The 13,088-nt window shown below is 53.3% G+C and overlaps 1 protein-coding gene across 10 annotated transcripts in view; it reads left to right on the plus strand.

Moving 5' to 3' along the window:
- The window catches only part of TNK2 (tyrosine kinase non receptor 2), a 40,222-nt gene that overhangs the window by 6,986 nt on the left and 20,148 nt on the right, over positions 1 to 13,088 (plus strand). For 2 of the 10 annotated variants that reach the window (XM_061166946.1, XM_061166948.1), the window contains exon 1: positions 10,814 to 10,969. The exons of 1 other annotated variant lie outside the window; for it this stretch is intronic. In XM_061166946.1, coding sequence (XP_061022929.1) covers positions 10,892 to 10,969 — 78 coding nt within the window. In that variant the 5' untranslated portion in view covers positions 10,814 to 10,891. Of the gene's footprint in view, positions 1 to 5,906; positions 6,045 to 7,669; positions 7,695 to 10,807; positions 10,970 to 13,088 lie in introns of those variants that run through there. 7 more of the 10 variants (XM_061166938.1, XM_061166941.1, XM_061166943.1 and 4 more) reach the window with 6 other exon arrangements.

The following is a 13,088-nucleotide window of genomic DNA, read 5'->3' on the forward strand; positions in this document are numbered from 1 at the left end:
AGGGTTGGGAAGATCTGCTGAAGAAGGGATAGGCTACCCACTCCAGTATTCTTGGGCTTCCCTTGTGCTCAGCTAGTAAAGAATCCGCCTGCAATTTGGAAGACCTAGGTTCGATCCCTGGGTTGGGAAGATCCCCTGGAGAAGGGAAAGGCTACCTACTCCAGTATTCTGGCCCGAAGAATTCCATGGACTGTATAGTCCATGGGGTCGCATACAGTCCATGGGGTCGCAAAGAGTTGGACATGACTGGGCGACTTTCACTTTTAGGCTGGCAATTGCTCTGGAATCTTAAAAACATTGCTGTTAAGTTCTGGAGTTAACATTGATGTCTAAAGTCATTCCCAGTCCTTGTTTTGTCCCCTTGCCCAGAAGTTTATAGCGTCTTTTCTTCATCATCAATATTCTTTAATTATTTGGTGTGGACTTTTGCTCTACATTGTGGCAATTCCTTGTACTTTTTCCTCCATCCCTTCTGTTGCGATTTTAGCAATTTTGATAGCAGAAAATGTCTGTTGATGTTATTTTATCCCATGGCCTGGATAAGATAGACAGAAAACTACTAAATTCACCGTAAGTTTTAATAGAAACATTGGAAGGATGGGTTAGGGTTTTTGGCTCGGGAAATACCCATATTTCACTAAAAAACAAACAAACAAAAACACCTTTTTTTTTTTTTTTTTTTTAAAAGACTTAATTTGCTAACATTTTAAGACTCAGATTTTTTAAAATTAGAAAAATTGAGAAATGTGTGAATCTAAGGAAGAAATTTTCAGAATGAATTTCTTAGAAATTTAGTAGAATGATTTTTCCATCCACTGACATTAATAGGATTTAGTGTTAAGAATTATCATCTGTATTGTAAGTAGTCCTGTAAACTGGTGTTCATGGCCATGATGAGAAGAGCCTTCTGAGAGTGGTCAGGGTCAGTGGGGGAGAATATTTGAAAACACGAATGTTCTGGCCAGGACCAATGATTAGCACAATTATAGGCTTTCTCCAGAGCAGCAGTTCTTAACCCCTGTCTGGATTCATCTGAAGAAACTTAAAGATATGGTGCCTAAATCTCACTTAGACCAAGTTTAGAATCTCAGTGGGTGGGACCCATACATTGACACATTCCTACCCACCAGGTGATTTTTTAATACACAGCTAGTGCAGAGAACCACTGCTCCAGAGTTTAGCAGAGACCCTTGCTTCTCGGAGTGTAGACTAAGGACAAGCACATTATCACTGGGAGCTTGTTAGAAATGCAGAACTTAGACCCTCCCCAATATCTGTGGAATCTGAATCTGCATTTTAACAAGATTCCTCAGATGATCTCTATGGGCATTAAAGTTTGGGAAATAGTACCTCAATTATTTATTCAACAAATAGATTTGCAAATAGATCTGTTGAGCAAATTTATAAGCACCTACTGCAGGGCAAGACTGCTGGGAGGAGTGGTGACGGGTCTGTTGAATTTTTTATGTCTCCTGTCCTGTTTGTAATTTTTTATTCCCCTTGTTTTAAAAAAAAATAATATCCTCTTCTTGTTTTATTTAAGAAGACAAGATAAAACATCTTGTCTCTCTCAGGATATTAATGAGCATTTTCTGTCAAAAATTTTCTTCTCTTGTGTAGTCTGTTTCTTCTCAGTTCCTTTTTTCTGTATTTTATTTACTTCCGTGTTAGAAGCTTTGCTTGAAAATTTTTTTGTCCTCTGCTCTTGACTACAAAGCACTGGGTGGTCTTATTGACAGAGCTTCTTTGTATGGTGACCTGGCTGGACAGTTTGAGGGGGACTCCCAGTGTTGGTTTCTTTGTATCTTTCTTGTCTGATCAGAGTCCCCAGAAAGGATACCCCTGTCTTCTGCTTGGGGATGGAGGCCTGGCTGCATGTTGCTGGAGGGAATGGAGAAGGGTAACTAGAATCGCCATATCTATGTGTGCTTTCCTTTTTGGGGCCACGACACCCAGTTCTCAGCCAAACCTGCTGTGCCAGTCGGAGACTTGCAGTTTACCTCTGAAGGAAAGTCCCGATTTTGCTGGGTGGTACCAGGGCAGCCACCCAGTGGCTTCGTACTGGGGAGGGAGTCCAGAGGGGTCTTACTGCTTCTTAAACAGCTTTTAACTAATCCTGTGTATTTTTAGCACTTCTCTCTGTCTCCTGTTCTTCTAGAGGTTTCTGGGGCCGCTAGTGCCCAGGTCTTCTGAGGATTCTGTGGGGGGCAATCAGGCACTTTTCAGAGATTGGGGATTTTCTGAGGTCTGCTCCCCGTAGCCACTAGCTCATCTGCTTTCTGACTTCTAAAGCTTTGTTGTGGTTTTTCTCCTCTGCTCTTCTCCCTGTCCTTAGGGACTTTTGCCATTCAGAAGGTTTCTCTTTTGACAATTGCCACCTCAGTAGGGCTTCGGGAAGAAGTGGAATTACACACATGTGTGCCATCCGTCTTTTCCTGAAACCTCTGTCCCCTCTTTAAACTTCTTCGCAGGATCTGTGAATTCATTCAGTTAAATATAAACAAATAGGATTCCAGTCCTGCCCTCCATGAACCCCAGTCCTCCAACCAAGCTGTTTGGTGTCCGGTTGTATATGGACTGAATTCTGGTGCACCTGTTACTCCCTGCGTGACCCTGGTCATGTCCCCAGAGCCTCAGTTTCCTCATCTGTAAAACTGGGATAATGTAGGGTAGTAAGGGGGAAGGTTATTCAGGCAATAAAAAATAAAAGCTTTTAGTAAAGAACTTGCACACAGTGTCTTTTTGAGGACCCGGGTTGTGACTTCTCCTTCATACTCCCCCAAACCTAGCACAGGGTGAGCACATAGTGGGTATGTGGTGAGTGACTGTAGGGGGCGGGTGTTGAGAAGTCTGGTCTGGGCCCTCCTTCGGCATCTCTAGGTTCTGGGAGCCATGGGCTTCTGCTGGAGGTGAGAACCCCGGGTTCTTCCTGTCACTGCCTGTCTCTGCCTGGATGCTGTCTCTGCCAGGCCCCCAACCTTGGCAAGGCTGCCCCTTCATGGCTAGAAGGGAATCACCACTGCTCTGAACTGTTGATCTCCCCTGACTCTTAGGGATCCAGTCCCTATGACAACTTCTAAGGCGCCTGAGACCTGGCATGGCCCTTCCCTTTCAGGGTCTCAGTTTCTTTATGGCTAAAATGGATGGGATTTAGGGTATCTTAAAATATCTTGTAGTCCCTGACATTTCTCTCCCTCCCACCTCTGGACTGTTCCTCTCCCAGTTCAGCAGTCTACCCTGCACTGGATATTCCTAGTTCCTGGGGTTCTGGTGTGGACATGGTCCCAGGGGGATGAGCAATCCCACTCTCAGAGTAAATGCTCTCCAGTTCACAGCTCTGGCTTCATTCCCCACCCCACCTCCAGGCCCCAACAATAGGCCCCTTCAGCTCTAGGCTCTTGCTGAGGGGGTGGGGGTGGGGTGAGGCCTGAGCCGGACCAACCCTGGAAGAGCTCTGGGAGTGGCTGGCTGCTGGGAGCTGGACTCCATCCTTCGTCTCTTCCCGGGAGCCTGTACTTCTGGGCCTTGGTGCCGTGATGATGCTTGGGCCAGAGGGTGCTGAGAGGCAGTTCACTGCAGTGCCCTGCATCCCAGCCCTGGCACTCAGGCGTGTGTGGTGCGCGTGTGCAAGAGACCCAGACAGCTGCTGGAATTTACCCACTGACACACGCGGGTGGTGTTTATATGCGGGGGAGGGATGCTTCAGGAATGTGTCAGGACTCTCAGTACGTCCCCTCTCCTGGTGTCAGGGTTGGCACACCAGTCTTCAACTGGTGGAGCATGAAACAGCTACGAAATACTTTCAAGACCAAATGGATAGATATGGGGAGGTGTTGGGCTCAGCCTGGGTCTGTGTTGTGGTGTTTAGTCAGCTTCTTCCCTTTGCTTTCTGAAAGTTACACTTCTTTCTCTGTTGGAGTCAAAGGCGATGAGGCATAGGAGGGCCCCTGTACCTGGCGTGTCGGTCCTGGCTTCCACGCCCTGCCTTCCCACCCTCTCACTCCCTAGTCCCTGTCCTTTCTCTCTCTTTGAGGCTGGGATGCCTGACAAACCAGACCTCCTACCCATCAGTCAACCCTGTGGCATCCTGTACCCCAGCTCTCCCTCCCTCAGCATCTCCATCCAGTCTGATGAGAAGGCAGCCTTCAGTCAAAACTCCCCCTCTGTCTTGAGGGACTGCCGTGCTGTCCCTGGGGCTGAAATAGCTTTGTGGGAGCAAAGTAGCTTAGTAGTTCTGGGACAAGGGTAATTGTAATAAGATTGGTAGCCCCTCTTCCCACAAAGGTACTTGCTTTTCTGGATTAGAAATAATGACGGGGGTTAGGGGGTGAGGGGGGAGCAGAGCAAAGCCAGAGTCCACGAGGGCACCCAGGCTTATTCCTGGTATTCACTGGATGTAAGGTGGCACCAGCTCACTGGAATAGAGACAGGCCTCCTTCCGAGGGTCCACCACAAAGGCTTGAGGTCCTTTTCAGCGAACTCTCTTGACCGGGTGCCTTGCCAGATTCTTCCTTCAGGGTGACAGATATAAACAGATGGTTATTTTACTATGTACAGACCACAAGAGAGGTACATATGTAGGGCTCCCTCAATAGAATTTTATATTAATACAGAGTGGTACAGAAACAGTGACCCTTAAAGGATCAGAGCATGATAATTAAAAAAATTTTTTTCTTTCTTTTGACTATTTTCCACATGTACTATTATGTGATATGCCACTCTTGTTTTCAAATATACTTTAACAAGATAACATAGGAAGCATTGTGGTGGGGGGTACACCATTTGGGAATAAGAAATAGGAATTTATAAAGGAGGTGATGTTTTATCTGGGTCTTGAGGGATGTGTAGGAGTTCATGATGTAGACAGTAAATCACAAAGCATAGCGCAAAGACATTAAGCTCCAGGAAAGGGTATTTGATTTGGTTGGAATATGGAGACGTTTGAAGGAGATGATAAGAGATGTGGAGGTGGACAAATATACAAGAGGTGGATTGTGAATGGCCTTGTAGTTGGCTCGGTGAGGAGTTACAGAAGGATGTAGGCAGGAAAGGAACTTGAGATCTGTGTTCAGATGACAGTATAACAGTAGGGAACTACGGACCAGATGCTGTGCTAAGAGTGCTATTCGTGAACTCACTGAGTTTGCACTTGATGAAGGAGGCACTGTTTATTTCCATTTTACAGATAAGGAGATTGAGGCTTAGAGGCTGTCATTTGCCCAAATGATTAGAGAGTGATACAACCAAGATTTCTGTTCAGGTTCTTTCTGACTCTTGTCCCAGTGAGATTGATGGGAGGAAGAATGAGGAGGCAAAGAGCAGATTTTATGGTCTGCCCCATGGGGGAGTGGGGAGTTATGGCTAGGGAGCCCAGGGTGAGGTTTCCAGCCTAGGTGGCCGGCGTTGGCTTGTGACATTATCAGTTTGGATACAGGAGCACACGGTAGCTCGGTTTAAGGCGGGGCAGACTGAGCTCAGTGTGGACACATAGACTTTGTGGTACCCATGCATCCCCCTGCTGGAGCCAGCTGGGCATGTCTGGAAACACAGGTCTAGAGCTTCAGGAGCTCAGGAATGTACATGAGGCTAATCACTGGAGCCCTGGGAGGAGAGGAGGTGATCCCCACCCCCCACCCCAGGTACAGAGAGAAGGAAGGGAAAGTTTCAGAGCCTTAGGAAATACCAGCAGTTAAGGAGAAGGGTGAAGAACCTTCAGGGTTAGTTAGACTCAAGGCCTGTGGGCCCAGAAGTGCTGGCAAATATGCCTCAGCCTTGACTGTCCCAGGACCTCGGCTGCCAAGCTCCCCTGGAAGGGAGTAGGTCGCTGTGTCCTGGAGATGGAGAGGGTGTGGACAGCCATGGTGTGTGTCTGAATCACCCTCTTCTCTCCCTTGGCCTGTGGCCAGCCTCCTCCCAGACCAGTGTGATTTCAGACCTGGGATGACCTGAAGGAGTGAGGTTTCCTGGTGCAGTTCCTCTGGGATGAAGTCCCACGGGGACCAGCCTGACCCTGGTCCAGAAGCTTAGGCCCTGCACACAAGAGGGTGAGTTGAAGTTGACCGGGCTTGGTGGGGCGAGCATGTGGAGGCAAGATAATCCTCAGGTCAGAAGAAGAGCCATAACCTACCCCCCGCCCCCCCCCCCCGCCCCCCCACACTCTTTCTCCTCTCCTATGTGTTATCTTCCCTCCAGGGCCTGGAGAAGATGGAGGGCAGAGGAGGCAGAGGGCTGGCCTGGAGGTGGGGTTGGCATATATTCCCGAGAATACGGTAGATTGTTTTGGAAAAATCCTCTGGCCGGAAATTACATGTCACGTCTGCTCCTCAGTGTGGATTTGTCACTCCACTGATGCTGTCAGAGAGCCTAGGGGAGGGGAGTGGACAGCAGAGGCAGGCTGGTTCCTGGCCATTATCGGCTCCCTTTGGAGATAAGGGGCCAAGTTGTTGATCACAGGGTGTACCTGTGGGCTGGGTTCCCCAAACCCGAGAGGCAGTTTGGATCTTGTGGATGTCTTGTAACAGGATGGCATTAGGAGGCAAGAGATTTAGGAAGGGAGGAGGTAGGGAGAAAACAGGAAGGGCGAATGGTTTAGATCAGACCCTTTATCCAACCTGGAGAAGGGATGTATGGGCATCTTTTTCAGCCTCTCTCTCTCCACAGTCTCCTGAGTTTGGGTTCCTGCCGCTGTTCCCAAAACCAGTTTCTGCCTTCTGGAGCTCTGGAGACCTGCAGTAGGCGCAGAGGCGCTTCTGCCCAGAATAAGCACCCCGCCTGGTAGGGTCGCTTCCCTGGTGGCTCAGCGGGAAAGAATCTGCCTGCAGTGCCGGAGACCCCTGTTCGACCTCTGGGTCAGAAAGATCCCCCGGAGAAGGGAATGGCAGCCCACTCCAGTATTCTTGCCTGGAGAATCTCATGGACAGAGGAGCCTGGTGGGCTGCAGTCCATGGGGTCGCAAAGAGTCCGACACGACTGAGTGACTTACAACACACACCCTGGCAGGGTCATCCCATGTACCAACATGCTTCAAGGTGGAGAAGGAACTTTTGAAGACACTGAGCCTTATGGGAACTTACTTGGTGCCCACTTGGGGTCTCTTTCCTCAGTCCCGAGGTGGTGTGTGTTAATGTCTCAGCGTTTCCCTCCTCCTCTGCCCCAAACCCCAAAGGGGTGAGGGTGCCTTGAGCTCAGCCCTAAATAGCTGGTGCCGAGGAGTCAGTGGATGCTTCACATGCCATGGTAATGAGAGGGTGTGCATGTGGCACCTTGGGGCCCTCCGGGCTGGAGGGAGAGGAAGAGCCTCTGCAGTGGGCCTTCCTCCATTGGCAGTGTCATCCTGGCAGTGGGGGGACGGCCCGGTTGGACGCATGTTGGAGCAGCTCCTCCAGCAGGGAGTGTGGGTGCTTGCACTCTTCTGAGGCCAGAGAGGTCAGCCCCAGTACTCTCCCCAGCCCTGAAGGCTCTGAGCTCCCTGGCGCTGGGCCAGCACAGTCTTGGGGCGGGATGGGGGAGGGACGGCGGCAGGGAGAAGTCAAGGCCGAGAGCCGAGGCCGGGGCTGCGGTGGCCTGCGGTCTCCTTCCCCGTGCGGACGCCGGGGGCGTGGCTTCCATAGCCGGCGAGGAGTGGGCTGGGCAGGTTAGCTCGGAGTGCGGAGCGGCAGTGCGGAGCCGCGGCGGTGCACTGCGGAGCCTGCCAGGTGGGCGCATTCTTGGAGCCAGGTAGAAGCTGGGCTGGAAGGAGAGGTTTCAGGCCCCAAGGTCTAGAGGGAGGGTCTCGGGTTGAGTCAGGGTAGGGGCTCTCGGATGGACCTCCCCCCAATCATGGAGTATGGGGGCCCATGAATTCCCAGGACCTGATCGGTGGATCTGGGGTCCTGGAGGCGGCCAGGGGCTGAGGGGAGCTGTGGGTCTGTGGTCTGTGGTCAGTAAAGGTGCGGACCCACACCTGGCTCTCTGGGTCGGGGCGCGAGGGCAGCTGGTGGCGCTGCTCTGCGGAGAGGTGGCTCCTTGGAATGGAGGCTGGGGTTGGGGGAAGGGCAGCCGCAGGCACAGCGGGAGAGGCCGCTAACCAACCCGCTCTGCTCGGGCTGCAGGTGGCAGATGTGGGGCGCCTGTGGGGCCTGCCGCTGGCTGGGGCGCTGTAACGGCCCCTGCCCTCCTGAAGGATGTCGGAGGCTCGGCCCCTCAGGACGCAGGGCAGTGACGCTGCCGGTGCGCTGGAGCGGTGGGGGGCTGCGGGAGGGCTCTGCTCCCCTCTGTGGCCCGAAAGCCGGGAGTTTGGATTTCATGGGGGAGAGATCTGCATATCAGCGCCTGACTGGGGCCGAGGAGGAACCGCAGGTAAAGGGGCAACCAGATAGCCGGGACCCCGTCGTCTGCTGGTAAGCTGAGGACAGCCTGTCAGGAGTGAGGGGTATCTATGCTTCTGGGCCCCAGGACAGATCCTGGGGGCTAGGAGGCTGGGTGGAGAAGGGTGGTGTGTTTGTGTGGGGGGTAGGATGGGGAAAGTCACTGGTGATGAATTCCTGTTGCTGACATCTGCTTCAGTGTCTCTGAGTCCTTAGGACCCGATTAAGCTGCCCTTTGGGCTTGCCTTAGTGCTACATGGGAGCAGTGGGAGCACTGCCAGGATATGGATTTAGTCTTTCACGGACACAGAGTCCGTGTGCCTGGACATTCCCTCTTGCGGCTTTATGAATCTGCATATTAAGCCAAATGTCCCTGTTTGCTTTGGAAAATATGATCAGGGTGTTTATGGGTCTGCCTCCCTTACCCTTGGAGATCAAGCACTCTCTCTCTTGGCCAGTAGAGGGCAGTGACTGCCAGGACAAAGCTGGGGAAGAAGGGTGCTGTTTTCCAAGGCTGGTAGAAAGGGGTCCAGAGCTGGTCTGAGCTCTGACCCCTGACCACGCTTTTCTTTTCTTCACAGCCTCCTACAGCTGGATTGCTGAGCAAGCTGTTGAGGCTTGTTTTTACCTGACGTGCAAGGGGAGAATCAGGTCTGGGGTTCCAGTGAGTTTGGGACACATCTTTCTGGGCGGTTGTAATTTTCAATTCGGCCCTTCCAATCCAGCAGTTCCCGCAACTTTCGATAGAGGGAGTGATCCTGCTTAAATTGTCCCCTTTAAGTCAGATGCCTGGGTCTCCTTCAGGGTGGTGCTTGGTGGGAGATGGGTGATAGGCTTCTCTGTGCTCTGGGCATTGTGTGCCAGCATTTAGGGGGAAGTTAGCTCCAGTGTGACCGCGACCTGACCTTGTCTTGTCCGTTAGCTGTGATTCCATTCTAAGACTGGTGATTCATTGGGACCCAGGAGAGGCTGCACCTGGCTGGCATCATAAGTGTTGGGTGGTGGGGGATGAGAGGGGGATGGGAAAGAGGGGCTGATTGCTGGGGGTGTCCCATTCCCCCCTGCCTTGGATCAGGTCAGGAAATGTCTGTCCCTTCAAGCACCTCCTTGCCAGGAAGGTCAAGCATTGAGAGAGAGGCCCTAGAAGGAGCCTGGGATGCTGACTCCCCAAAACTCTCACCCCAGCTGCCTGCTCCACCAGCCAGCTGGGGCTCCCAGAGCTGGTGGCCAGCTGGAGAGGGACAAGAGAGCAGTGTGCAAGAAACAGGGGCTCCCTGGGCATGGCTGAGGGTGGGGGCTGAGGGAGCCTGAGAGAACTTCCTGCAGCTGTCAGGTGTGTCTGGGGGCTGTAGTGAGGGGGGTGTAAGAGCAGCTGGCGCCCTTGAGGAGGGCCAGAGGGATCAATTGTCAGCTCTAGGAACACGGGGGGCCTAGGGGGGTTGATGGAGTGACGCAGTTCCCTCTAGCTGTGGCTGTTGTCCCTGTGTGTAGGTGCTGCTCAGGAGACATCTATAGCCTGGAATCCTATAGTTTTGGGGTGGGGCCATTGCAGGGTTTAGGGGCTTATTTGTTTGTTTTGAGGGGGCTTTGGATCTTGGCCAGCTGGTCTGGGGAGGAGGCATCCTGGGTGATGTGAGTGGCAGACAAGGGAACCCCCGGGGAGGGGGTGGAGGTTCCTCACCGTCCCCCCCACCCCCACCCACCCTTTGCTGGACTGCCCCACTCTGGCAGGCTGCCAGAGTCCTATTTCCGTCGGGCACCAGGGTAACAGGGCCACATTAGGGCCTGAGCCAGGAGACGCCCAACCAAGGCTGGGGCTGGGAGATGGGGGAGGGTCTCCGAAGGGTCTGCATGCAAGGTCCAGGGTTGACTTTCTGGTGTCCAGGCCCCCTCACTAGCCCTCAGAGCCCCCACACAAGCACACACGGGGGCCTCTTTGTAGATTGCTGCTTGATTGACATGGCCCCCACCCTAAAATCCCAGGAGTTGTCTGCGACTATGGGGGCTGGGGTGGAAGCCAGAGACAGGGGGCCTTGTGTTTGTGGAGGTGGGGGGGCAGCGCGGGTGGCTGGGAGGAAGAGTCCCCCCATTCCCGCCGCCTTCTTGGCAGCGATTCAGAAAGGTCCTTTTTCAGCCACTGTCAGAGCTGCTCAGCTGGGGAGGGAGGGAGGCGGAGGGAGGGCGGGCGGTCAGGTGGGGGAGCCCAGGAGTAGGGCTGAGCTGTGACCACTGCGCTGGAGAGAAGGCAGAGAGGCAGGACAGAGGACCCAGGCTACAGCCACGCCAGAGGAGAGCTCACTCGCTCCTGCCAGGCTGGCCAGCTGTGGGAACAGCTGTAGAGTAGAGCAGAGGGGACCACCCTATTTTTCTACTGCATTCACCGCTCCTGGTGTGGGCTCTGGGGGGCCTCTGGGGCAGACCTCTGGCCAACCTCCCTTCTGGGCAATACCTGCAATTCAGGAGCTGAGACCACTGCCCCCCATCCGCCCCCACTTCTTGGGCCAGAGCCCTGGTGACCTGGTCAGGGTGGGTCCGGCTCCGTGGAGATGCCAGCAGCTCGTCGTTTCCCGGGCCTCGAGCTCTCGTTCCCGCTTCTAGCCAGACTCCGGCGGAGACTGTACACAGTGAGTGGGGGGCTGGGGGCGGGAGTGGACGGCCGGGACTGAATCAGCTCGTCAGAGCCAGCCCTGCGCTGAGGGCCAGTGGGCAGGACAGGACGGGCTCGACAGGGGTTCGGGGCCTCTCTGCTCCCGTGGCTGCGTTCTTGGTGATGAGTGTGTCAGAGAAGTGTTGTGTGGGAAGTGTGTGTGCCAGCCACGAGAGCTACACGTGTCAGACACAGGTGTGTGGACTGGGCTGTGCTGGGGGAAGCAAAGACACGGGCTGGTGGCGGGGTGCGGGGGAGGACTTGTCCAGGGTCACCCTCGGCTGGGTGGTAGAGACGGGGCTGAGACCCTGGCTGTGTTCTTCTTTTCCGTGGGATCCCAGTGTTCTCTCCCGTCTTCCCACACATGCCCCCCCACGCAGAGCAGCCCTGTTCCCAGGGCTGGGGAGCAGGGAGATTTGTTAGCTGGTGTTTCAGGAAAAAGGAACAGGCCAGACTGTGCTTTCTCAGAGACTTCTTCAGGGGAGGGGCCCCTGGGTCTCCCCCAGCCCCGATCACACAGGATAGGGCTTTGAGCTGTTCTCAGGAGTGGCTGCCTCCTACCCCTGGGAGCGTAGGGTTGAGGGGCCTGGAGCACTGGGACGTGGGGACTGGGGAGGATGCAGTGGGGGTCTTCAGTACACCTGCTCTGGTGGCCAGCCTCATCTTAGGCTGAGCCGTGTTGGGGGTGGCTCCAGGGACTGGGTAGTGATGATGGAGGCGTGAGCTGGCCCCGTCTGGTCACTCCACAGAGAGACACTGCCTGGGTTAGTGATTTTCACAGGGGTCCTTTGGGGCTTTCTTCTGGAAAGCAGTGGTGCCCTGCTGTCTTAAGTCCATACCCCCTTGTTTGTAATGGATGGCTTTGTTGAGGATAAGTGAGTTAATCAGCCAAGTGCTTAGAACTGTGCCCAGCATCTGGTTAACTGTAGTTGAAGTGTTAGTTATTTTTATTTTTCTTAAATAAAATTAATAGAAATACAACCTGTTTATTCTGTGCGTATGCACCTGTGTGTATAGTCAATCAACATAATGCCTCCTGTAATATAAAGAAAACTGGAAGGAAATCAGTTGTAACATCTCATATATTCTAATATGTGAGTGCAGTGGGACAGTTATGAAGCAGTCAGATGCTAAGACCTCAGGTAGAACCAGCATGGAGGCAAAGGTGTTGTCACGCAAGTGCTGACAGAGGAGACATTTGAAATAGTAAGGATGGGCTGTCTTCAATGACCTGTTTCTGAATGGTGGACAACTTCTCAGCTCTGAACAAAGCAAAAGGCCAGTTTCTCCTCAGTTTACACAGCAGTTCCAATCTAGGAAAATTCAGTCTGTATTAAAATTGCAAAAATACTTTCTCGTTCATGTGTAAAATGGAATTTGATTCTCTGTTCAGACGATTATAAATAAGTTTTTCCCCTGCATAAATTAAGTTGTATGGGATTTGGGACATTATGAGAATCACAGCCACCCACTTACTGCCACTAGCGGTCCCCAACATATTGACAGCTAGACATGTTCTCTAGGGGGCTACCCAGCCCTCCTGAGAACCATGCAGGTGAATGGTTAGGGCTTAAAGTTTGGAAACCCCCTTCTGACTGCCGCCTTGGTGAAAGAGCCAGGGTTTGAACTGAGGGAGTCTCGTTTCTGTTCATGGCTCTTTGTGCTGCCCAGGGCTGCCTGGGAAAGTCTGAGCTCCTGGCACTGGGCTGGCAGCTCCGCTGGGAACTGTGGGGGCAGGAGGCTCGCCCTGGGCCCGGGCTGTGAGCGCCTGCTTTCCCAGCATGACCCGGAGGAGAGTTGGGGGGACAAGGCTGCCTCCCAGTGGGGAGGACGGGGTCTTGGGGCCGCTGGCCTTTTCCCTGGTGCCTGTCTTCTTCAGCGGGGATTGAACACAGGTCAGGGGCGGGCCAAGCCCTCAGCTCTGAGGGGGTCTTACTCAGACCAGGATAGGTTTGGCATCGGATGAGTCAGGCTGCCCAGCTTTGAAGGTTCCACTGGCCTCATTCTCTGGGCCCCAGGGAGTGTAGGTCAGAGCCGACGCCCTGGTGGCCCCCTTGCCTGACTGTGACCTGCATGTAGTTTTGTTTGGCCAGCAC

This window comes from Dama dama, chromosome 19, assembly GCF_033118175.1.
Source record: "Dama dama isolate Ldn47 chromosome 19, ASM3311817v1, whole genome shotgun sequence".
Classification (NCBI taxonomy): domain Eukaryota; kingdom Metazoa; phylum Chordata; class Mammalia; order Artiodactyla; family Cervidae; genus Dama; species Dama dama.